Below are 22,769 nucleotides of genomic sequence, written 5' to 3' on the forward strand. Positions count from 1 at the left end.
TTCATAATTTTGTTAATGTATTTGTTTTCAAACCTATGAGCCCCAGAAGTATCCTTTAAGGATGAGATTACATTAGTCTCTGTCCTCCCCCTAGCCAGCCGTGCAAGAAGTCGACCAGGTTTATTTCCTGACTCATAAAGTCTATGCCTGGCAAAGAAGAGAGATGATTTGACCTTCTTGGTTAATATCTGATCTAAAGACAAACAGGCTGCAGTAAGCTGCTGGGACACACCTCTGGAAGGTGACAATTTGAAATCTCCTTCCAGAATCTGAATTTTCTTTTCAAGTTCCACTATATTTTCCCTTGCAGCTTTCTTTTTAGCTGAGGTGTAAGATATAATTACACCTCTTAAATAGGCTTTTGCTGACTCCCATAAGACTGACGGAGTGATTTCGGGAGCTTTATTAGTTTCAATAAAGAATTTCCACTGTTGTTTGAGAAACTGCAGAAATTTAGGACAGCTCAATAATGAAGGGTTAAGTCGCCACTGTCTACGGTATGGATCTCTACACTCACCTAAAGGATTATTAGGAACACCATACTAATACGGTGTTTGACCCCCTTTCGCCTTCAGAACTGCCTTCGTTCTACGTGGCATTGATTCAACAAGGTGCTGAAAGCATTCTTTAGAAATCTTGGCCCATATTGATAGGATAGCATCTTGCAGTTGATGGAGATTTGTGGGATGCACATCCAGGGCACGAAGCTCCCGTTCCACCACATTCCATACAAACAATTCCAGATCCTTGCAAAATTCTGAAAGCCTAAGACTTTTCCTTTGCCTAACTCTTCTTGTAGGGGACTGATCTATAGATGGTTCTAGAACGCAGTTAAAATCCCCTCCCAAGAGTATGCGAGAGCATGAAAATGAAGAAATCAGCCAATAACTTGAGGCTCATATCCCCTGGGAGCATAGATACAACCAATCAAAACATGCTCCCCATACAAGAAGCCTGAGAGCAGTACGTAACGACCTTCATTATCTTTAACTGATTTTTCAAATTTAAAGGATAGATTTTTATGAAAAAGAATTGCAACTCCCCTACTATTAGACTTATAAGAAGAGAAAAAAACCTGGCCAACCCAGTTTCTCCGCAACTTCATATGCTCTGTATCAGAGAGGTGGGTTTCTTGCAACAATGCAATTTGACATTTCTCCTTCTGAAAAAAAGAAAGAAGTTTTTGCCTTTTAATAACATGGTTAATACCTTTTACATTACATTTAAGATCACTCATAATCAAACTGCGCCACTATATTGAAATAGTGTTAATAATATAGAAATCCAAGCATGAAAGGGTTTTGTGTTGTTAGAACAGCAAACAATGGTCAAAATAAAGAACAACGAAAAACCCAAAACAGAACCATAACCACCCCACCCCTTTACCAAAAACGAATTTTGATAAATACCTCCCACCCCCACAATCAAGCTCGAATACGAATGTGTGGAGAATGTGAAAAAAAGTAGCCACACCACACCGAAAGACGGAGTAAAACTCTATCTATCCCCCCCGCTCCCATCACGCTAAATCTTGCATAACAGTAACTAAGCGGCTATAACATATAAGCTCTAGCTGGGCACAATCACTCAGCACCAAATCAGCACATAGCAGGTACAGAATCAGGAACAAAGTCTATAAATGAACTGTGAAATGTCTTTAAAGTACCTGTCTGTCCACATATTTACCTATTGTGTAAAAAGGGACGCTGCGCTCCTCCCCCCCATTCGTGTAAGTAGAACAATATCAGACCAACCCGCTCAAAAACGGCTGTGCATCTTGTGCACAGTGGAAAGAGTAGTCTGACCCGTTAAAGTTGAAACAGAGGTTGGCAGGGTATCGCATCACGAAACGGACTCTTCTTTGAATGAGCTGACCGCAGACGTCGTTGTATGCCCGTCTCGCCTCTCTGACCTTGACAGACAGATCCTGTGTGAGAAAAATGTCACTGCCCTCATATGTGAGATGGCCATTCTTCTTAGCAGCTGCCAGTATTTTAGTCTTGTCCGAGTAGTTATGCAGCTTGATCAACACAGGGCGTGTGCGGTTGGGTTTGAGCGGACCAAGTGTTCTATGCGCCTGGTCAATTTTAACTGTGTCATGTTTGGTCTCAATTCCCAGCAGTTTCGGCAACCAAGTCTGGAAAAACTCAACAGGTGTGCGACCCTCCTCTCCTTCTTTCAAACCTATGATGCGAATATTGTTTTTGGCGTCCTCTGCCCTCTCCGAGAGGGACTGTACAGTTTTTTCCAGCGCCGCAATCTTGTTATGAAGTTCCGCTACTTTGTCTTCAGTCTGGGAGACGCGACTCTCCGCTTCTGTGATACGTTTCGTATTGTCCTCTAAACGGGTTGTAATTGCGTCTAACGTCGATTCAAAACAAACAAATTTCTTGTCCAGGAAGGCACTTAAATTATCAGTTACAGCCTGTGCAAGGCTGGACTGTTCGGCCGGGGGACCGCCATCTTTGTTACCTTGATTAGCGGTCTCTTGGCCTTTTCTCGTCGTGCGGCCCTGTCTAATTTCTAGTTGGGAGGTACCTGGACCTGATATGGTTCCTGATATGGTTAAGACATTAATGCTGAGAATTACAGTGAGATAGCCACACAATTCAGCGTAAAAAGGTGAAAATAGCGCGATGTTCGTGGGAGCTCAGCGAGACCATGCCACTTAGGTCGAAGGCATCACGTGACTCCCTCCAACAATTAAAAAAATATATATATTCCCTGTCTGAGGAAACCAATATCACAAGTGACTGAAACTTTTTTGAATAATTACACAGGAAATATACAATGCATGTACTATGTAACTAACATACACTTTTGTTATATATAAAAATAGCAGATATACACTCTTTGAAATTATTATTTTCTAGCTGAGCCCCAATAAATACATAAATACATTTACATAAAATGCACACATTGAATTGTATTACATTCCAGTATATGGCAGTTAAAGCCTTTTATGTAGCACACCCACTGCTTTTGTGTTGTATTATGCATTAGAGCCTTTTTATTATTTTCAATTTTTACTCATATAGTATTGCGCAAAAGTCTTAGGCAGCCAAAAAAAATTGTTTAAATGATGTTCATGTTCGTGTAAACGTGTGTTGGCCATGTCAAAACGTATGCTAAAATCATCCTAGTACTTGCAGCAGCCATCCAATAACACCCACATATTTTTTGACTTGACCACTAGCAGGGGTGCAGGAGGGCCATGGATACCCTGAGAGATTCAGGGAGCACAGCACTTTACAGGAGCCCTTGAATACATAAAATTAATAAATTATGCAACGTAAGAGGGGCGTGGGACCCCAAGATGACATTTTGTCAGGTGATTCAGAATGTTGAGCTACTCCCCTGACCACTAATGACCACTAGCATACCTCATATAGCTAATCAATATCTCCTTGACTTTTTTACCTAATTAAATTAATTAATTAAGTGAGCTGGTGGTGAAATTGAATAAATGGCTGAGGTGCCCCTGAAAAGAGGTTTGGGAACTGAAGCGATGTTCATTGAGCCATCCAACTAGATATCAGTAACTTCTGAAGAACAGAAGATATTCTTACTAGTTCTTATTGTGTTACTCTTAATTTGATATATTCTAATGCTAAATTGCATTTTTTTCTGAGCAGAAGTGCACTTACTACCCAGAGGAATAGCTTTAAGCATTTCTTTTGAATGTCTTTTGCACAGTACTGCATATATACACTACATGGACAAAAGTATCGGGACACACCTCTTAATCATTGAATTCACATCATTGAAGGCACCTAGCCATGCAGTTAGATTTACAAACGTTCTGAAAGAATTGGCTGTTCTGAAGAGCTCAGTGAATTCAAGCTGTCATAGGATGCCATCTTTGCAATAAGTTAGTTTGTGAAATTTCTTAACTGCTAGATATTCCACAGTCAACTTTAAGTGGTATTATTGCAAAGAGGAAGCATTTAGGAACAACAGAAACTCAGCCACAAAGTGGCAGACCAAAAAAAGTAAAGTAATGGAGTGGGGTCGACGAGTGCTGAGGCACATAGTGCGTAAAAGTTGCCAACAATTTAATGACTTAATAATTGCAGAGTTCCAAATGTCCTCTGGCATTAACTGCAGCACAAAATCTGTGTGCCGGGAGCTTCATGGAATGGACTTCCATGGCCAAGCCGCTGCATCTCAGCCTCACATCACCAAGTGCAATGCCAAGTGTTGGATGGAGTGATGTAAAGCAGGCCGCCACTGGACTCTGGAGCAGAGTAAATGTGTTCTGTGGAATGACAAATCATATTTCTCTGTCTGGCAGCCTGATGGATGTTTGGAGTATGATGGACAGCTAGTTTGGAGTAAGAGGGATAATGGTATGGGGTTGTTTTTCAAGGGTTGGGCTAGGCCCCTTATTTCCAGTGAAGGGAACTCTTAATGCATTAGCACAGTGTTCCCAACCCAGTCCTTGGGGAACCCCGGACAGTCCACGTTTTCACTTCCTCTCAGCACCCAGTGCACCTGTACCAGGTATTTGGTGTTCCTGATTGGTTAGGAGCTGGGAGGGAGCAAAACCGTGGACTGTCCGGGGTTCCTCGAGGATGGGGTTGGGAAACAGTGCATTAGCATGCCAAGACATTTTGGACAATTCTATGCTTCCAACAGTTCTCGAAGGCCCTTTTCTGTTCCAGCATGACTGTGCCCCAGTGCACTCTCCAAAAGGTCCATAAAAACATGGTTGAGTGAGTTTGGTGTGGAAGAACTTGACTAGAGCCCTGAGCTCAACCCCACCGAACACCTTTGGGATGAACTAGAATAGTGATTGTGAACCAGGCCTTCACACCCAACATCAGAGCCTGGCCTTACAAATGCTCTTCTGGATGATGGGGCTGAAATTCCCAACAGACACACTCCAAAATCTTGTGGAAAGCCTTCACAAAAGAGTGGCAACTCGTATGGCTGCAATGGGGGGACCAGCTGAGTATTGATGCCTATGGATTTAGAATCCATAAAATTTCCTGTAGGTATAATGGCCAGGTGTCCCAATATTTTTGTTCACATAATATATATAGTATAACACAATTTCTGTTGAATGACAGATTTATACATTTGTAGTATATTACATCTAATACCTTATAATGCAAAATATTTTATAAGGGAAATAACATAGTTAATTTAACCTAGGGTATTCAGTGTCGAGGAGAAATGACACAAAATAGATTCTGTGGTTTTTTTCCTCAGAGACATTTGCTCAAACAGTTTCTTGACTTTCCTCCTAAAATTCTTCCCAACAATTACATACAGGACAGGATTTAAAGCACTATTGCTGAAAGCCAGATAGGTGAACACCTGATTGCTTATTTCCAAAATATTTTCCATTTCACATCCTACCAAAATATTGAGCCGTAGAAGGATATGAAGGAAAGTCGCAGAGTGAAAAGGTATCCAGCATAGCACAAATGCGAACAACACACACAGGACCAGTATAGTGGCCTTCTTCTCCCTGTTCACTGCACTCAGCTTCCTTATTTTTTGGTTCTTCAAGGTCTGGATAATTTTGCAAGTACAATAGGATATGACTGAAAATGGTATAAGGAATCCAATTATAATGAGCAGTATGTCACAGATCAGTTCCACATCCAAGCTTGGGTATTTTAAATAGCATGCATTCACATTATATTCCGGATAGTACTCCACAGTCCTGAATTTCAGCACTGGGATGCTCATGATGATGCCTAAGGCCCAGACAGCCAGGCAGTTGAGTCGGGCATACAGAATCCGTCTCATCCTCCCGAGTGACATAGCATGGACCAGTGCAACATAGCGGTCAGCACTCACCAGCACCAAAAAATAGATGCTGCAGTACATGTTAATAATAACTCCCATGTTTACAAGACGGCACATGACTGCACCAAACTCCCAGTTGAAGCCATTGGCCACATTAACAGCCCAGAAGGGAAGGCAGGAAAGCAGAACCAAGTCAGCTGCAGCGAGATTTCCCAGGTAAAACTCAGCCACCGTGCACGACTTTCTGTGCAGACTGAACACTGCCAGAACAAAGACATTCCCAATGACGCCCAGCACAGAAATGGCTATCATGTACACAGGCTGCATGGTGTAGAGCCACTCCCAGGCTTCAGATGAAGGGCAGCTGCTGGCATTGATGGGATCCCTCCCTGGGGCTGTGGGGCTGGAAGGGATGAGGAGAGGCAGAGTGATCTCTGTTGTGCTGAAATCCATGATGGAAACTGTCAAGAAACATCCAAGACAGTCATGATAAAAAGCAACTAAAAAGACTGAACAATAAAAACTAGTACTATTTTTTGTCTTATTTTATCTATGGGCTTTAGAATTTTTTAAACATCGTTTGACAGATTTTGCCTTAGATTACTTATAAGTAGATGCTGTCAGAATGACATTAAATTCCCCAGAGGGCCCCATCACCCCCCACCCCCACCATGTACAGGTATTTATCAACTTACATCTGGATTTTGTGAGGTTGAAAGTCAATCTGAATGTATCTGTCATTTTTGGGGATTGGTCAAATATTCTGTATAACATAAGAACACAATATCACATACATTTATCTAAACCTATACCTGTATGCACACGTGGTAAAAGATGTCCGCGGCTTAGCTCTCAATGGTCTGCCAGTTGTACCCTAGCTGTAGGTAATTGTACCTTTTAAGATACAGAAATTGACTTTGAGGAACATTTTTGTACCATTGGGGGTACATTCATGTTGTTTCTACCTTGGGGATATACCTCAGAGTCCATTTCTGTACCTTAATTAAATCAGACTGAAATGTACATTTACCTACAGCTAGGTTACAACTGGCAGACCCTATAGAGTACAGCCACAGTGACAAGCAAAGGTACAAATGGGTACTCTTTTTTTCTGACAGTGTAAGAACAATCAAACGGTACTCGATAGGACATAAATCGATGGATGACTATAATCCCTACTCCTCCAACACCCCAACCTGTATAATCTTTAGTCACACTCTCTCCAACTCTCCAAAAAAATATTTTCTAAAAGCCCAACTTGTCTCATTGTAATCAGGTTCACCAGATCTGTGTCTGTGGCTCTCCTTTTCTGTGTCACTACTAAGTGACACTGCTTCAATTTTGGTTGATTTGAAATAGTATAGAATAGAATTATGATACTTTATTAATCCTTGTGGGGAAACTCTCTTTTCACCTACCCCATCTTGTTCTCCATGAGACATACAGGCACACATACATGAGAGAGTAAGCTTGGGGGTGGAAAGAATAAAATCAGTGAAATACATTTAAATTTATTGTGTTCACAAGATTAAGTATATTTTGCAGCTGCCATTTCCTTCCTTTGATTTTTTGAATTTTTGAATTTTTGTGCAATCTGTCTCAAAAACTCCATCCACATAATATGTCTGCAACGTTTGAGTTATCGGCAGCCTGGAATATATAAATTTGGGTATGGGTGGTGTCACGCCCCGCTCCGTCCGCTCCTAGTGTGTGCCACGCCCCCTCATTATCCACGTGTGCTTTCCCGATTGTGCCCAGCTGTTTCCTGTTTCGTTTGCCTAGTCTTGTGCATTTAGTCCGTGTCTCAGTCGATGTACCCCAGACTTGTCATTGTATTGTCTCGATGTCCGTGCCTGTCAGCCACCCTATCCCCATTAAACCCAGTTTGTCCGACTTCTCGGCTCAGCTCGAGACCACTCTGGCTGCGGCACCCGCCGCGGCGCCCCCTGCTGGCCGCGTGATGGAGGTGCCCGCGACGGCGCCCCCTGCTGGCCACGTGATGGCAGCACCCATCCTGCCAGCACCTGAACTGCCTGTCTTGCCTGTCCTGCCGGCACCTGAACTGCCTGTCTCGCCTGTCCTGCCGGCACCTGAACTGCCTGTCTCGCCTGTCCTGCCGGCTCCTGAACTGCCTGTCCTGCCGGCGCCTGAGCTGCGTGAGGTGGCCGCGGTTGCGCCCCCTGCTGGTCGCGTGCTGGCGGCGCCCGCCGAGGCGCCCCCTGCTGACCGGACGCCGGAGGCGCCCCCTGCTGACTGTATGCCCGAGGCGCCTACCCAGGCGACCCCTGCTGACCACGTGACAGCGGCGCCTGCTGAGGCACCCCCTGCTGGTCGCACGACTGACGTGCCTGCCGGGGCGCCCCCTGCTGGCCAAGTGACTGCGGCGCCCGCCGAGGCGCCCCCTGCTGGCCACCTGTCCGCGGCCCTGTCCGAGGCCGCCTCTCCCGTCCTGCCCGCGGCCCTGGCTGCCCCGCCTACGGCCACGCCTGTTGCCCCCAGGGAGGCTCTGACTCCCTTGCCCTTACCCCGGCAAGGCCAACGCCCCCCAGGACCCCGCCTCTCTGTATTCGGCAAGGGACGGGGACATAGGCGTAGGGCCCGGGTCCCGCCCGCCCTGCCCCCTGGCTCGCCCGTTCGGCCCCTGGCTGTAGCTCGGTGGCTGCCTGCGGGTCCTCCGGCTCGGGGTCGGCGGTCGCCGCCGGGTCCCCCCCTGGATCCTCGGTGCCGGTCCTCGGTCCCTCCTCCGGCTCCATGTCGGTCGCCTCCGGGCCCCCCTGCTCCGGCTGGGCGTCGGACGGCGCCTTCGCCGGCTCCGGCTGCGCCTCCGCCTGCCGCGGCTTCCCCCTCCTGCCCGCCTGCACTGGTGTTCCCTCCTGCTCCCTCCGTGTCCCCTCCGTCACTCCCTCGTCCCGTTCCCTTGGCCCCTGGGTGGTCCCCTCCTGCTCCCTCCTCCCTCTCCCCTGCGGCCCCTCCGGCCGCTGCCCGTCGCACGCCTGGGCTCCCTCGGGCTCCCCTTTGTCCCCCTTCCGTTCCTGTCTGGTCTCCCCTGTCTGCTCCTCCTCCCTTCGTCCCGCCTGTGTCTGTTCCTCGTCCCTTTGTTCCTCCTCTGTACACTCCTGGCCCCTTCGTGTCGCCTGTGGGTGTCACCTCTGTGTCCCTCTTCTCTGTTTGCTTGTCTGCGTTTCCTGTCCTTTGTCGGGTCTTGTCGTTTTTCTTGTCCTTGTTCCTGTTTTGTGTCTCTGTCTTGTTCCCTGGTTTTGGTTGATGTTTTGCTTTGTCTTTCAGGTCCTGTTCCCCGGTTTCGTCCCGTCCGTCGCCTCCTCTCGGGCGCGCCTGGTGTGCGCGCCTTTGGGGGGGGGTTATGTCACGCCCCGCTCCGTCCGCTCCTAGTGTGTGCCACGCCCCCTCATTATCCACGTGTGCTTTCCCAATTGTGCCCAGCTGTTTCCTGTTTCGTTTGCCTAGTCTTGTGCATTTAGTCCGTGTCTCAGTCGATGTACCCCAGACTTGTCATTGTATTGTCTCGATGTCCGTGCCTGTCAGCCACCCTATCCCCATTAAACCCAGTTTGTCCGACTTCTCGGCTCAGCTCGCCTGCTTTCCTGCTCGCCCGCCCGCCAGTCGTGACAGGTGGTCCCTACCAATATTGTGGGGGTGTTAGGGGGGTGGGGTTTCGTGGCTGATTTGGTCCACACCAATCTTTGTCCATGACAAAATTAATCTGTGTCCATGGCAAAATGTTTTGATTGAGAAAAATACTATATATTAGGGCTGGTTGATATAAGTGACATCATATAAAATTTATACAATATGAAAATTAGAAAGTTGATAAACTGTTAAGGCAGTGGTTTTCAACCTGTGGGCCGTATTGCAGGGGGGCCGCCAATTATTATTAATAGAAATTGTAATATTGTTAATATAATAAAAAATGTCTAGTCAAAATCAAATAAATCATAATTTGATATATAATTAAATAATGAGAAATTAAATAATAAACTGTTACTATGCGTTCACTATTCGAGCTCGCTGATTGGTTTAATAACAACCCGCCAACTTAGACTATCTAAAATTGTTTTGATTCATACATGCTGAAGCAGATTTAAAAATGGATAAATGGTTGACAACAGGATCGCTGAAAAGAAAAAATACAGACGTTTCTTCAGCAACAAGTAAGCCTGATGCTGAAAAGCCTCAAAATAAACCTAAACGAAGAAAATATAGTAGCGACTGTCACGCCCCGCTCCGTCCGCTCCTGATGTGTGCCACGCCCACCTCGTTACCTCGTGTTCAGCCCTATTGTGATCACCTGTGTCCTATTAAGTCTAGCTTGTCTTTTGTATTTAGTCCTCGTCTGAGTCAGTCTTCCCCAGACTTGTCATTGTAGTGTCATGTGCTGTGCCTTGTCTGTCAGTCTGCCTGCATTAAACCCCGTTCGTCCGTATTTACGGCTCCGACCTCTACCTTATCCGCTCGCTCACCCTCGAAGCGTGACAGAATGACAAGTCTCCCAAACGCACCTCTGCTGCTTGAGGACAGCCGCCTCAAGCTGCTGGGCGAGGTGCAGTACTGGCTGTCGCAACCCGAGGTCCTGGAGGACCCTGGGCTATGGCAGCTAGCCACCAAGAGCAACCAACTCCTCCAGGAGACGACTCTGCTCACGGTCACGCACGTTATCGCCGAAGTGCGTGACAACCTCCGGCAGCTGGTTGAGGGATTCGTGGAACGGCGACTGGAACCACTTACCTCCTCGAAGGTGACCTCCCCTCCTACCGGTCCCGCACGGCGAAAGAAGAGGCGAAGGGGAAAAGGGGCAGACGCTGCCCCGACGCTCTTCCTAAGAGCCTGCTCTCTTCTCCCTGCCTGGGACGACATCGCTACTGCTGGCCTGGCCGGCTTCCATGCGGAGAAGCCACCTCCGCTGGAGGCTTATTTTTATCGGCCGGAGCGCCTGGGTCTAGGCGGAATTCGCGCCATGAGAGACGGCATTCCTCGGCTCCCCAAAGCCCTTAAAGGGACCACGCCTTCTCGCTCGGCGCCCCTCCTGCCGCCCGTGCCGAACCTACCGGCCGCACTGCCTCCTCCGGACCCGACCGATCCGGACCTGCCAGCCACACCACCTGCTGCCGCCGCCGATCGGCCCACGGCTGCGCTGCCTGCTGCCGCCGCCGATCTGCCCGCGGCTGCGCTGCCTGCAGCCGCCGCCGATCTGCCCGCGGCTGCGCTGCCTGCTGCCGCCGCCGCTCTGCCCGCGGCTGCGCTGCCTGCTGCCGCCGCCGATCTGCCTGCAGCACCGCCTGATCCGCCTGTCCAGCCTGATCCGCCTGTCCAGCTTGACTCTCCTGTCCTGCCTGCTCTGCCTGCAGTCCCTGCAGCTGCCACCACTTTGGCTGCGGCACCCGCTGCGGCGCCCCTGCTGGCCAAGTGATGGCGGCGCCCGCTGCGGGGCCACCTGCTGGCCAAGTGACTGCAGCGCCCGACGAGGCGCCCCCTGCTGGCCGCACACCCATGGTGCCCTCCGAGGTGCCCCTTGCTGGCCACGTGACGGCGGCGCCCATCCTGCCGGCACCTGAACTGCCCGTCTCGTCAGTCCTGCCGGCTCTGGAACTGCCCGTCTCGCCTGTCCTGCCGGCTCTGGACCTGCCCGTCTCGCCTGTCCTGCCGACACCTGAACTGCCTGTCTCGCCTGTCCTGCCGGCTCTTGAACTGCCTGTCTCGCCTGTCCTGCCGGCTCCCGAATTGCCTGAGGTGGCTGCGGGTGCGCCCCCTGTTGGCCGTGTGATGGCGGCGCCCGCTGAGGCGCTCCCTGCTGGTAGCGGGCTGGCGGCGCCCGCCGAGGCGCCCCCTGCTGACCGGACGCCCGAGGCGCCTGCCCAGGCGGCCCCTGCTGGTCGCACGCCTGCAGCTGCCTCCGCTTTTCCTGAGGTGCCCGCCGAGGCGCCTCCTGCTGGCTACCTGCCCGCGGCCCCGTCTGAGGCCGCCCCTCCAGTCCTGCCCGCGGCCCCGTCTGAGGCCGCCTCTCCCGTCCTGCCCGCGGCCCTGCCTGAGGCCCTGACACCCTCGCCAGTACCCCGGCAAGGCCGACGCCCCCCAGGACCCCGCCTCTCCGTCTCCAGCAAGGGACGGGGACATAGGCGTAGGGCCCGGGTCCCGCCCGCCCTGCCCCCTGGCTCGCCCGTTCGGCCCCTGGCTGTGGCTCGGTGGCTGCCTGCGGGTCCTCCGGCTCGGGGTCGGCGGTCCCCTCCGGGTTCCCCCCTGGATCCTCGGTGCCGGTCCTCGGTCCCGCCTCCGGGTCCTTGTCGGTCGCCTCCGGGCCCCCCTGCTCCGGCTGGGCGTCGGACGGCGCCTTCGCCGGCTCCGGCTGCGCCTCCGCCTGCCGCGGCTTCCCCCTCCTGCCTGCCTTCCCGGGTGTTCCCTCCTGCTCCCTCCGTGTCCCCTCCGTCACTCCCTCGTCCCGTTCCCTTGGCCCCTGGGTGGTCCCCTCCTGCTCCCTCTCCCCTGCGGCCCCTCCGGCCGCTGCCTGTCGCCCGCCTGGGCTCCCTCGTGCTCCCCTTGCTCCTCCTCCCTTTCCCTTTCTGCCTCCTGTCTCTGCTCCTCTGCCCTCTGTGTTTCCTTCGTTCCCTTCTGGTCCCTTTTTCCCTCCTGTCTTTGCTCCTCGTCCCTCGGTGTCTCCTGTGTTCACTCCTCGCCCTGTGGTTCCTCCGTTTTCTGTCCCCTCTGTGTCTCCTTTCTCTGTCTGCCTGTCTGCGTTTCCTGTTCTTTGTCGGGTCCTGTCTTTCTGTTGGTCCTTGTTTCTGTTCTGCGTCTCTGTCCTGTTTCCGGTGTCTCCTTGATGTTTTTGCTTTTGTCTTCCAGGTCCTGTTCCGTCTCGTCCGTCGCCTCCTCTCGGGCGCGCCCGGTGTGCGCGCCTTTGGGGGGGGGTTATGTCACGCCCCGCTCCGTCCGCTCCTGATGTGTGCCACGCCCACCTCGTTACCTCGTGTTCAGCCCTATTGTGATCACCTGTGTCCTATTAAGTCTAGCTTGTCTTTTGTATTTAGTCCTCGTCTGAGTCAGTCTTCCCCAGACTTGTCATTGTAGTGTCATGTGCTGTGCCTTGTCTGTCAGTCTGCCTGCATTAAACCCCGTTCGTCCGTATTTACGGCTCCGACCTCTACCTTATCCGCTCGCTCACCCTCGAAGCGTGACAGCGACTACCTAGCGCTGGGTTTCACATATGTTGGAGCAGAGAACGAGCAGCTACCGCTCTGTGTTGTGTGCTCAGAAATACTGTCAAATGAAGCTTTAAAACCAATCAAACTACGACGGCACTTGGAAACAAATCCGACCTCTGCCTGGATTTCGTTTTCCCGTTTTCAAAATGTCAACCCGAGCCTGTGGGGGCTTGCTGATCCGTTATGTATATTTTCTGTTTATTCAATACATTACCAGTTTATTCAATAAAGACAATTAACAGCCTTGCTTCCGAGTACTTAGTTAACCCGACACAAAAAGCGGGATCGTTTAAATTCTTTTGCAGTGGGCCGCGGAAACATACGTGTTTGGCTGTGTGGGCCGTGAGTTAAAAAAGGTTGGGAACCACTGTGTTAAGGAATATTTCTTGACAGCACACATCAGCCTTTCACATCACAAAAATTAACACAAGTCCAACCAATCATATGGTAGTCTTTCAAGGCTGGACAGGCTATGCTCAGCAAATGCACAGGTTGATTCAATCAATCAGGTTTAATCAACTGAGCAAAAAAGCATTCCAAAAGCAAAAAAAAATTCCAGAAGCAAAAAAAAATAATCAAAAGCAAAGAAAAACATTCCAGAAGCAAAACAAATTAGAGAAGAAGAAGGAAAAAAAATATTTTATTCGACTTTTTTGATATTTGGAAAACTTATTTTCATTCTGATACTTAATGATTTGCTTGCGGTTTTCAAAATTTTGATTAATACTTTTGGCACAAAATTAACTCCATAGGGCAGGACGTGCAGGCAAAAGACAGCAGGCAGGACAAACTGGGGAGACAGGAGACAAAGAAATTGCTCAGCAAGGCGCATTCGGAAATGGCAACAATACTTCGCACCGGTTTCTAGGAGAAGTCGGTTCAAATAGTAGCGCTATTGGCTGCCGATTGGTCACCGGCGCTCGGCCCCACCCTTGTGGGCGTGACAGACCTACAGTATGTTCTTTTCAGAAAATTCACAATAAATTCAAATTTTTGCATTGTTTTTGCAGTCTTTTTTTGTAATAACATAAGGCACTTTAAGTTTTTTTTACAATAATTCTGCATGCCACAGAAAAACAATCGCTGTAGAAATCATTGAAAGTGTAATACTGCCATGACATACAATATACAGTATGTCTGTGATAAGTGTATGTAATCTTTTAACCATAATTGTGTTTCATAAAGGGAGAAAATGAAAGAGGTGCAAAATTACATAACTTTCTTTAAGGTATTAAAATGAGATTGCTATAAATATTTCATATTGCTTTTTGCAATTATTCAACATATGATATAATTATGCACTGGAATAACAATCTACTCAAAATGGTAAAATAATACTTCATATTTTTTTCTCATATGAGTCCTACAGGAGATATCTTTGCCCCACTAGGCTCTTAATTTTCTTAAGTTATTTTCTCTTTATTAGCAATATTTTTCATTCTCTATTAAAATGAATGCTAGCTGTCCATGTTCAGCTTCGATTAAGCAATGAACCATTTCACCAAAAGTAGTTTTGCTTTAGCATAGATTAAACTACTCTATAAAAAGAGCTCCTATTAGAAAGGTTCAATAAAATGAAATTTCAGTCGTATGACAAATAAAAACACAGCTAGAGATTTTGTCTGTATTTATATCTTAGACACTGATTATGTTACTGCTACATGTGACATGCCATATGCATCAGTACTATAGATGTATAAAGAAGTTTTGCCAACAAAAATATTTAGCTCTGAGGAGGCAGTCTGTTTTTTTATTTTATATTTTAGCTGCCTTAAAACCCAGACTAGACAACAAACCCACAAAGAATAAAAATAACAATCCACTAACCTTAGGTCTAGAAAAATACCAAGAAAAAAAGAAGACACACTGGTTAGAGACCCAAAATAATTTTTAAATGCTCAAAGTATTATATACTTTCAGCTGTTAGAAAATCCCAGAGACAAAGTAATGATAAACAAAACAATCTGTAGCTATTACATCCACGAAAACCCCCTTAGGAACACAATAAAACCTACTACTACTACACACACACACACACACACACAGACATTCATTGTATCCACATCCTTGAGAGGACCATTAATTTCTATGGGAAAAACCCTAATCCCTACCCAGCCCTAGCCTTGACCAACCAAGTAACCAAACAAAATACAAGACTTTTGCCATTTTTAGTTTTTTGATTGCAGTCACAGATTCTTATGAAATTTAGTTTACTCTTCTGGGGACCGAAAAAACGGTTCCCAAAATGTCAAAATCAGACATTTGGTCTCCACGATGTAACATATACGTGATCCCTCCTCCCACACACACACACAGACACATAATCATACACTAAGGGCAACAGAGACGGCACCTAACCAAACTATGGATATGTAGAATGCTGGAAAAAAAACACATGACAAAGGGACAAAAAGGGAAACCTAGTAATCACCATAAGTAATCTCCAAACTATTTTTCACTTTTGTAAGGCCCAGTCCACGGTATTAACATCATAATCCTGATTCAGTAAAATGGGGCTCTCCTGTATATGAAAAAATAGTGAAATTAATAACTATTACTTACTATGACGTTTTCAGACAAAAGAAGAATGTGATGTTCAATGCCATGGTTTCCACAGGTCCTTACAAAATGTAAAATCCAATAATCTGCCTTAAAATTACTTAAATATGATACATATTCATTGATAGTTCTTAAAAATCGATTGGGTTATTAAATCAACGTTTCTGTCATGTCCTGCCCATCATGTCTGCCTGACCCTCCTGTCTCCTCCCCGGTGTGGCCCTAACAAACCATGCCTGGTGCTTGTTTGTCTTATCTCTTGTTCCTGCCCTCATGTTAATCTCTAGCTGCCTCTAGTTTGCTCCCTTGTTAATCTTGTATGTAAGTGCTTCCCAGTAATGTGTTTCCCAGTTCTGTCATTTAAGTTGTAAGCTTATGTAGCCTATGCTTTGCTTTCCTCTGGTCCACCTGCTTAAATTCCCCTGATATCCTGTTTGTTTTTGTTTATGTAACATTGACTTTAATAATACCACGCTTGCTCCTTCATCTCTCCGGATATGATAGTGGGATCTGCGGTTTCAGTTATGGTTCCTTGCTTAAGTTATGTTTTTGGGATCATTATGTTTGCTCAGGAGGGCATGTCTTTTACTGCGTACCTAAACTGTTGCACACAAAAGCAAGCTGTTTTGTATTGGTGTTTGTAAAGGCAAGATATGGCTCCTGGCTCATCCAACTTTTAGAGGAATAAAATTGAGCCATCTGTTTGCTTACATGTAAAAGCATGTGTGGTAATGAGCCAGATGGAAGTTTATCTGGTTTGTTTAAAAGATTCTGATAAAATGTAATATGTTTAGCGGCTTTCTCTATTCACTATGGGGAAGCTAACTAAGCCAGTAACTGATTAAATATTACATTATAATTTCATGGTATTTACTCAGGGGCAGCACGGTGGCACAGCGGTTAGTACTGTTGCCTCAAGTCAGGTAAGAACATAAGAACGGCCATTCGGCCCATCAAGCTCGTTTGGGGAGAACTTAACTAATAGCTCAGAGTTGTTAAAATCTTATCTAGCTCTGATTTAAAGGAACCCATGGTTTTAGCTTCCACTACACTAGCAGGAAGACTATTCCACACTCTAACTACACGCTGTGTAAAGAAGTGCTTCCTCAAATTTGTTTTAAAATGTTCTCCCGCTAATTTCCACTTATGGCCACGAGTTCTAGTATTTAGACTAATATTGAAATAGTCATTTGGCTGAACAGCATCCAGACCCGTTAGAATCTTATAGACCTGAATCATATCCCCCCTTAGTCTCCTTTGCTCAAGGCTGAACAGATTCAGTTCCGCTAACCTCTCCTCGTAAGACATTCCTCTAAGACCAGGAATCATTCTCGTAGCTCTTCGTTGCACCTTTTCTAAGGCAGCAATGTCCTTCTTGAGGTACTGTATGGTGACCAAACCCGCACACAGTATTCTAGGTGGGGTCTTACCAAGGAATTATATAAGTGTAACATCACCTCCCTTGACTTAAACTCCACACACCTAGAGATATAACCCAACATTTTGTTCGCCTTTTTTATTTCTTCCCCACACTGGCGAGAGTGGGACATGGAAGCATCAACATACATACCGAGATCTTTCTCGTAATCAACTACCTTTATTTCAGTGGAACCCATGAAATATATGTACTTTATATTTCTGCTCCCTGCATGGATTACCTTACATTTATCTGTGTTAAATTTCATCTGCCAAGTATCAGCCCATTCGCTAATTAAATCCAGATCCCGTTGAAGCCTCTCTGCTGCTAGATCAGTATCTGCTACACCTCCCACCTTGGTGTCGTCTGCAAATTTAACCAGTTTACTGTATGTATTTGTGTCAATATCATTAATGTAAATTAGGAACAATAGTGGTCCTAAAATTGAACCCTGCGGTACCCCACTATGAACGGAGGCCCACTGTGACATTGTGCCTCTAATAACTACTCGCTGCTTCCTGTCAGTTAGCCAGTTTTTGATCCAAGCTGCCACAGTTCCTAAAATCCCTGCAAGCTTAAGTTTAATTGTCATTTCAGCCATATATGAAGTATACAGTAAATGAAACATTGTTCCTCCAGGACCAAGGACAGAAACAACACAAGACTGCACAAGTGCAATTTACGGGATGTGACAACATACAGTGCAGTTGGCAGTAGTAACCATGCTGGTTTGAATGGATATTGAATAAATAGTATTGTAGCGTCAGGCAGACCGAGACATGGAAAGAGCAGTGAAGGACAAGGAGACTTGCTTGCCGGCGCAGAACATGCTCTTTATCAGAGTCCTGCACAGGACTGTAACAGACTCTCCACAAGCACCGAACCCAAATACATGCTGCGGAAACACAAGGTGGTCAGAGGCTGAACTGTAAGATGCGCTCATGGTGGGAGATTCACACAAGTTAAGAACATGTGCGGATTGGACTGGGAACACACAAGACATAAGCACACACCTGCGTGACAATGGGGAAATGCAACCATAAACACCAACAATATAACAAGGGCTACATTCACAAGTGATCGCAAGGCATGCTGAGATGCACAGATCCGTGCGATGCTACACTATTATTGCAGATACAGTATTATGTATTTTAGATGTATTTTAGCAGCAAGACAGCAATAAATGGTAGAGCTGCTGTAAGTTGCATTTTCCCAAAAATTTTTCCAGTCAATGTGCTCAAAACAGTCTTGAAGCACAGAGATGGCTCCTGGGGGGGTAGGTTTTCATCTGTTTCAGAATGGGCTTGTCCCATCTGACAAGCAGTTTGTATGCTGGGAACAGAGCTGTGGTCTGAGTAGCCGAGGTGGGGGCGAGATTCAGTACGGTACGCACCAGCAATGTTTGTGTAAACACAGTCCAGAACGTTCGCCCCCCTCGTTACAACATTCACCTACTGATGAAATTTAGGGAGAACTGAGCTGAGATTTGCATGGTTGAAATCATCAGCTACAATAAACAGTCTGGGTGTGCATTTTGGAGCTCACTAATGGCTCCGTAAAGTTCGGCCAGAACCAGCACTGGTCACCACCATATGATTGGTGGAGAGTATAGAGTTGGGGAGTCCTCCCCCCCAAAAAAGAGAAAATAATAACAGAATTTTCTGTAATTTGACAGTACTAGGGCTTTCTGTCATTTTAAACAATGCAGAAATTTTTCCTCTGCATCTTGACCCGGAGATAACAAATGTAATTTTACTAACTGTAACCTGTGATAGTGGTGGTAAAACTTTCAGCTTGCTGTCATGGTACTCACAGAGCTCTCCTTTAGTAATGTTAAATAGGATGTTATGCTATTACATGTCACAACTAGCTAGCGAGCCAGAAGGCTAAACAGCTGGATTGAAGGATGGCTTTTTTCTTTTTTCTTATGTTCCAGTGGTGGACTTAGGCTGCTGGAAGGGGCAGGGGCAAAATATAAAAAGGGCACTTATTGCATGCTTGCATGACGTGCACCCCCCGTGCACCCCCTGGTACTCTATGTATGGTGAAGTAGCTTTATTTGGTGCTTTGGGGTTTGCAAATGGCTTGCTATTATCCATGGTTTCAGTTATTGTTTTTTTAATTATTTTTTTTCCATGACAAAGTAATAATGTTTTAGCTAAACTTATACTCCCTATGAGCTACTCTGGTTCTGGAACCAATGTTTATACCAGCTGTAAGACCCTCACTTGCCATGAGTATGTTGAAGTTACTGTTATTTCTGTATGCTGTATTTAAATAACACATCACTTGGCTAGTTGTTTTACGGAGAAATAATATAATTCTGTAGGACTGAAGCTATTATTGTCACGCCCAAGGGGGCGGGACGAACCACCAAAGGGGATCACCGCTAATTGCCCCGGTTTATTTAAGCAGATCGCATGCAACAGACGTTAAGAAGTATTGTTGCCATAGTTATGTGCCATACTGAGCGTTTCTCTGTCTATTGTCTTTCCTCTTATCCCTGCCTCCTGCGTCTCACCTGCTTGTTCTACCCACCTGCCCGCTCCCGTATGCCCTGCCTGCCCACCTGCTCCTGCGATCCCGACCCGTCTCCACTGCTCGTCCTCCCCTCTTGTTGTCCTGTCCTGTGCCTGCTCCTTGGACTGATCCCCCCGGCTTACGACTCCCAGCTTCCGACCCGACCACGATATTGACTTGTGTACTTGACTTCTGTAATACTGTACCTGGTTATAGAAGTAAACAACCTGTCTCCAGCAATACGGGGTCTGCCTCTAGTCTGCTCTCTCGACGTCACAATTATGGACACCCATTTTTTAAAATACAAATTACTTTTCTGTAAAACTAAAATGTTAAATATGTGAACATATCTCTATTGTACAGAAAATGTTCCAAACACTACAAAAACTGTACAAAGCTAATATAAGAAGTTTATTAAATCAGGTCTCTAGACTAAGTAAAGTTAGGTATTCAAATATGCTTCTCTAAGAATAAATATCTTGTTCACTTTGGGTCTCCTTTCTGTTTAATAATCTTTGTATATAATTGTCAAAGTGAAATTACATTTAGATTATTTGGTGCCATAATATTCAAGCATTGTAACAGACTGCCACTTTTATGACTAGCCTATTTTTTAGACCATCATAAAATCATTATTAAAATTATTTATGATTCTATGAATATGTTTTCACAGGCTAAAAATAAAAGAAGATTAATGACAAGACATAGTGCACTGAAACTCTTAAACTCATAAAAGCAAGTTAATTAAAATCTTTTTGCATACATTTCTTGCCTTGTTTTTATACATATAGACAGCACTCCTATACACAAGCTCCCAGAATTCCTCAAAGCCTTAAATAAACATAATGACATTTCTTTTTTATGTACTGATAATGTTTTCATATTGCAAGCAAATTCCTGTTAAACCAATCTGATGATAAACTAATCACTATTAATTTATTTGTTCCAACTTTCAGTTCATTCTGATCATTATTTGTTTTACACATTATATTATTTGAGAATGAAATACTACAAAATCCCACAACCCTGACTGGGACAAGCAACTGCAAGGTGAATGGATGGATGGTATATTAAAAATACTTTAGTTGATTTGGTTTAAGAAAAATGAATGAAAACATAAATTTTCATACCTTACTTACCCCTCACAAAGATAAATTTGGGTTGTGTTGAGTATTCGGACTCCTTGTGGATAATACAAGTTGGTCTTAGTGGAGGAGAGAAGTAGTGATTAAAGCGAGGTTGACTCCCTTTCGAGTCAGTGTTTTTACCAAAGCCCTTCCACAAAGACCAGTGCCTGAAACTTGTGGTTTCAATTCAGACATGATGTCACTGGCACGTCAGTGAGGCTGAGAATATAACATCCCATCGTCCGGCCTCCAGACGTGGTTATTTAATTGAGACACTGGAATGTGTATGTAGCTGGTGTCATTTTACCAAAATTCTAGTACTTTTTAACAGAGGGCTTCTGGTCTAGCAGACAAACAGTAAGTGGGTGTTGAATTTATTTATTTATATAAACATTTTGTGTTTTTACTGCTTCTGTCACAGGTTGCGGGACGAAGGACTTGAGGGCAGGCGTGATGACATGACATTAGGGGTTTTATTGGGTCAAAATGAAACAAACAGGAATTGGAAAGTAATAAGACCGCAAGGGATTAAAACAGAGGGGTTAAAACAAGGAGGGACATGACTTGTGACTGGACTAGCGAGGAAAAGACAAACAACAGGTGTGGTAGAAAAATTATAAATCAACCTCTCGGATAACACAGAGATGCACTTAGAATAAACGTCTGGACCTCTTAGTTTGGTGAGTAAAGAAAATCTCTTTTATTCCAGCAAGTTTAGCAAAGCGCTCCCATCACACTCTGGCACTTGGTACCAAGTCACCTACAGCACACAGAGCAACCAGTAGATAAACCATAACTCCCAAGACTTCTAAGTCCTGATTGGTCACAAACCATCAACAAACTAAGCTAAAGTTAAGGTAAAGTTCACCCATTTTACGTAATTTACTGGAGTCAGCCTCGGCTTCTAGACTCTACTTGAGATATGTATATAGATATTAATTACATGACATTGAATCACTGTTAATGTTTGGGTGTTCCATTGATTAATGATTAACACATTGACGTATTGTCCCTGAATCACTGAAAATACATGGTCAACATATGATTAGTATGATTAACATAAGTATGATTAACATGATTACTTATGCGATCAATTGCGTAACATATTATATATTGACTACTACAACTACTTTATTAAACTATAACTCTATGTGCACCAGTTGGGGCGGCTTCGAGTCTCTTCCTGCAAGTGGTTTCTCCCCCCCTTTCCTCCACTGTCTTCCTCTTCAAGGTCCAAGCTTCTGCGGAGCCAACTGCAGGCAGCTATCACAAAGCGAGGTCACACAGTATTCAAAACAATCTCTTCTTGCCTAAGGCCAAAAACATAACAGACCCAATATGCCTCCCCTCCCGGGCCTACCAATGTCCAATTTTAATTCCACACAGGTACTTAAATACATAGACTAATGTGGGGCAAGAAGCATCATGTGTGGTCCATCCGGAGGGTCAGGCAGATGTGGCAGGCAGGACATGATAACTTCAAGCTAAGTCACTCAAGTGCAGACATACACCCAAGTGCAGACATAAAATGAAATGAAATAGCAGTTGTCTGAGATTTTAAAAACTGCATTACACATTAGATGACATAAGACACACAAGACAATAATGAATTAATGAATTGGTTATTGACTTGTGTGTCTTATGCATTCCTTTCCAGTCTGTAGATGGCTTTCAACCAATACACTAAATAAATTCTACTGTAGGTTTGAAGATCCATATTCACACATCACACCCTCACCTGCACAGCCCTCACCTTTTCAGTGGCCTTCTTCACACCCACCTGGCTTCCTTTACACCTTACTCACACTCCCCCCAGCTCACTCCCCCTATGTTTAGCCACCCCCCCATATGAATGAACAAGACAGATGTAAACAAGGTCTTCAGAAGACAGAATACATAGAAAGCTCCTGGTACACATTCTGTCTCCTCAGACACTCTGTGTTATGATCGCGGGGAAAGACGAGGCAGGAAGGCGAAAATCTACAGGCAAACGGGTTTATTACCGCGACCAGGACAGACAGCGACGCACATTAATGACGGATCTGGGGAAACTAACTCAGACACGGACTAAATACACAGGATAGGCAGAAAATAACAGGCAACAGGTGATGACAATCAGGAAGTAACACGAGGTAACAAGGGGGGCATGGCACACACGAGGACTGGACAAGCCGG

At 45.9% G+C, this 22,769-nt stretch overlaps 1 protein-coding gene across 2 annotated transcripts; it reads right to left on the reverse strand.

Annotated features, from left to right (window-relative positions):
* Positions 1-5,147: 5,147 nt before the first annotated feature.
* LOC111834507 (B2 bradykinin receptor-like) lies at positions 5,148-20,733 on the reverse strand. 2 transcript variants are annotated; one of them, XM_023793868.1, is made up of 2 exons: positions 20,607-20,733; positions 5,148-6,221 (listed from the first exon to the last, which is right to left on the reverse strand). In XM_023793868.1, the coding sequence occupies exon 2, from the start codon at positions 6,211-6,213 to the stop codon at positions 5,149-5,151; it is 1,065 nt and encodes a 354-aa protein (XP_023649636.1). In that variant the 5' UTR covers positions 6,214-6,221; positions 20,607-20,733; the 3' UTR covers position 5,148. The 2 variants fall into 2 exon arrangements, with proteins under 2 accessions (XP_023649636.1, XP_072555082.1); XM_072698981.1 differs by having other exon boundaries at positions 20,598-20,661.
* Between the last annotated feature and the right edge of the window lie 2,036 nt (positions 20,734-22,769).

Source organism: Paramormyrops kingsleyae, chromosome 14 (assembly GCF_048594095.1).
Source record: "Paramormyrops kingsleyae isolate MSU_618 chromosome 14, PKINGS_0.4, whole genome shotgun sequence".
In the NCBI taxonomy this organism is placed as follows: domain Eukaryota; kingdom Metazoa; phylum Chordata; class Actinopteri; order Osteoglossiformes; family Mormyridae; genus Paramormyrops; species Paramormyrops kingsleyae.

Excerpts from the sequence above, each read along its gene's own strand:
- LOC111834507 (XM_023793868.1), bottom strand. The coding sequence starts at position 6,213 with ATGGATTTCAGCACAACAGAGATCACTCTGCCTCTCCTCATCCCTTCC.